The sequence below is a fragment of the Sinocyclocheilus rhinocerous genome, unplaced genomic scaffold, assembly GCF_001515625.1.
Source record: "Sinocyclocheilus rhinocerous isolate Xijiao unplaced genomic scaffold, SAMN03320098_v1.1 scaffold7536, whole genome shotgun sequence".
Classification (NCBI taxonomy): Eukaryota; Metazoa; Chordata; class Actinopteri; order Cypriniformes; family Cyprinidae; genus Sinocyclocheilus; species Sinocyclocheilus rhinocerous.
In genome coordinates this window covers 904-2,724 of record NW_015655450.1, presented here as the reverse complement: position 1 = coordinate 2,724, position 1,821 = coordinate 904, and the positions used below count along the sequence as shown (strand labels likewise).

Here is a 1,821-nt window from a genome sequence, read left to right as displayed (position 1 = left end):
GACAAACAGATTTAAAAGTGCATGATGGATTACGTGGTTAAAAACCTCCTTTTTTTCTTTTTGTATTGTGCTTTTCTCATTTGTTTCCAGTAAAGAAGATTGAAAGTCACCTTAATGTCCATTTAAGCACAGTGTTATTATGTGCATAAGTAAAGAAAAAAAAGTGTTGGTGCCTCCTTGTAAATATATAAGACAAAAATGGGACAAGGAATATGGATCCATTGATGCAAAGTCTATCTACAAAATAATGCGATGTTTGCTTTTAAACATGCTATAGGTTCTTGTAGAAAGAAAAGCAAATATCACAGAATATGGATTTTAAATAATCGTTATTTCTTCACGTATTTCCCTTTAAATTAATCAAGTATAGCAGCTGGTCTGCAGCTTCCCGTCCTGACGCACATACCGGCATATTTCGGGTGATAAAGATACGTCGTTTAGATGTCATTTAGAGGTAGGGAAGACGTCTCATTTAACAGCTCAAACAGCCGATCTACAGATGATCAAAATAAGACTATAAAAAAAATCAGATGTTTACAAGATTATACGCTCTTTAGCAGACGTCTCCGCGATGTACGTGTGCTATCTGGGTTTTGTGCGGGATTCATTTAGAGGTAGGGAAGACGTCTCATTTAACAGCTCAAACAGCCGATCTACAGATGATCAAAATAAGACTATAAAAAAAATCAGATGTTTACAAGATTATACGCTCTTTAGCAGACGTCTCCGCGACGTACGTGTGCTATCTGGGTTGTGTGCGGGATTCGGCTGTGTGCGCTCAGAAAACCGGACCGAATTAAGCGCTCTTTCGTGTCGTCACACTTTTCAAATGTATCCATATTGTGCTCTCTTACTCCCAAGGCGCTGACATTTTTTACATTTTAGGAGACATGCAGCAAGTGTATGCAAACTTATGATCAGATTCAGAGCGTTACAGTTCACATGTGTGCATCTCCCCTCCTTTCCACGATTAGTTCTGACTGAATGATCTCTGTCCAATTGTCCCACCAACATTTTCGTCTCATGATCTACTTACTGTGAATGTTTTTTGTATGTCTGTGTAAAGCAGATGAATGACTGAAACACTTCACACATGCAGTGCACTTGTAAGTTTTCTCTCCAGTGTGGATCCTCTCATGTGTTTTCAAATGTGTTGAAAGACTGAATCTCTTCTCACAGTGTGAACACTTATAAGGTTTTTCTCCAGTGTGAATCCTCTCATGCTGTTTTAAACTGCTCGCTGAAGTAAAAGTCTTTTCACACTCAAAGCACATGTACTCTCCCACACCAGTATGTATTTTCTGATGTCTTTTCAAATATTGTAAACATGAAAAGCTCTTTTCACACAAATGACATGAATGTGGCTTCTCCTTTGTATGAACTCTCTGGTGTTTCTTCAGGTCTGAAGCTCTCAAAAATGTTGTGCCACATTGATCACATGTGTACAGTTTCTCTCTAGTGTGGATGTTCATGTGTATTTTAAGGCTTGAAGATTGTGTGAAACTGTTTCCACACTTAACACAAGTAAATGGTTTGTCTCCAGTATGAACTCTCATGTGTTCTGTAACGTTTCCTTTTTGTGTGAAACTCTTTCCACACTGATCACATGTGTATGGTTTCTCTCCAGTGTGAATCCTCTCATGCAGTTTTAAACAGCTCACTGAAGTAAAAGTCTTTTCACACTCAAAGCACATGTACTCTCTCACACCAGTATGTATTTTCTGATGCTCTTTCAAATGTTGTAGACGTGAAAAACTCTTTCCACACAAATAACATGAATGTGGCTTCTCCTTTGTATGAACTACCAGGTGCTGTTTCAGG

General features: G+C 38.4%; 1 protein-coding gene across 1 annotated transcript in view; it reads right to left on the bottom strand.

Annotated features, from left to right (window-relative positions):
* Nucleotides 1-1,028: 1,028 nt before the first annotated feature.
* The window catches only part of LOC107718321 (gastrula zinc finger protein XlCGF71.1-like), a gene marked incomplete at its 5' end in the record, with an annotated part of 1,423 nt that continues 630 nt past the window's right edge, over nt 1,029-1,821 (bottom strand). Inside the window, one exon of the mRNA XM_016525348.1 lies at nt 1,029-1,524. Within this exon, the coding sequence (XP_016380834.1) occupies nt 1,029-1,524 (496 nt within the window). The remainder of the gene's footprint in view (nt 1,525-1,821) is intronic.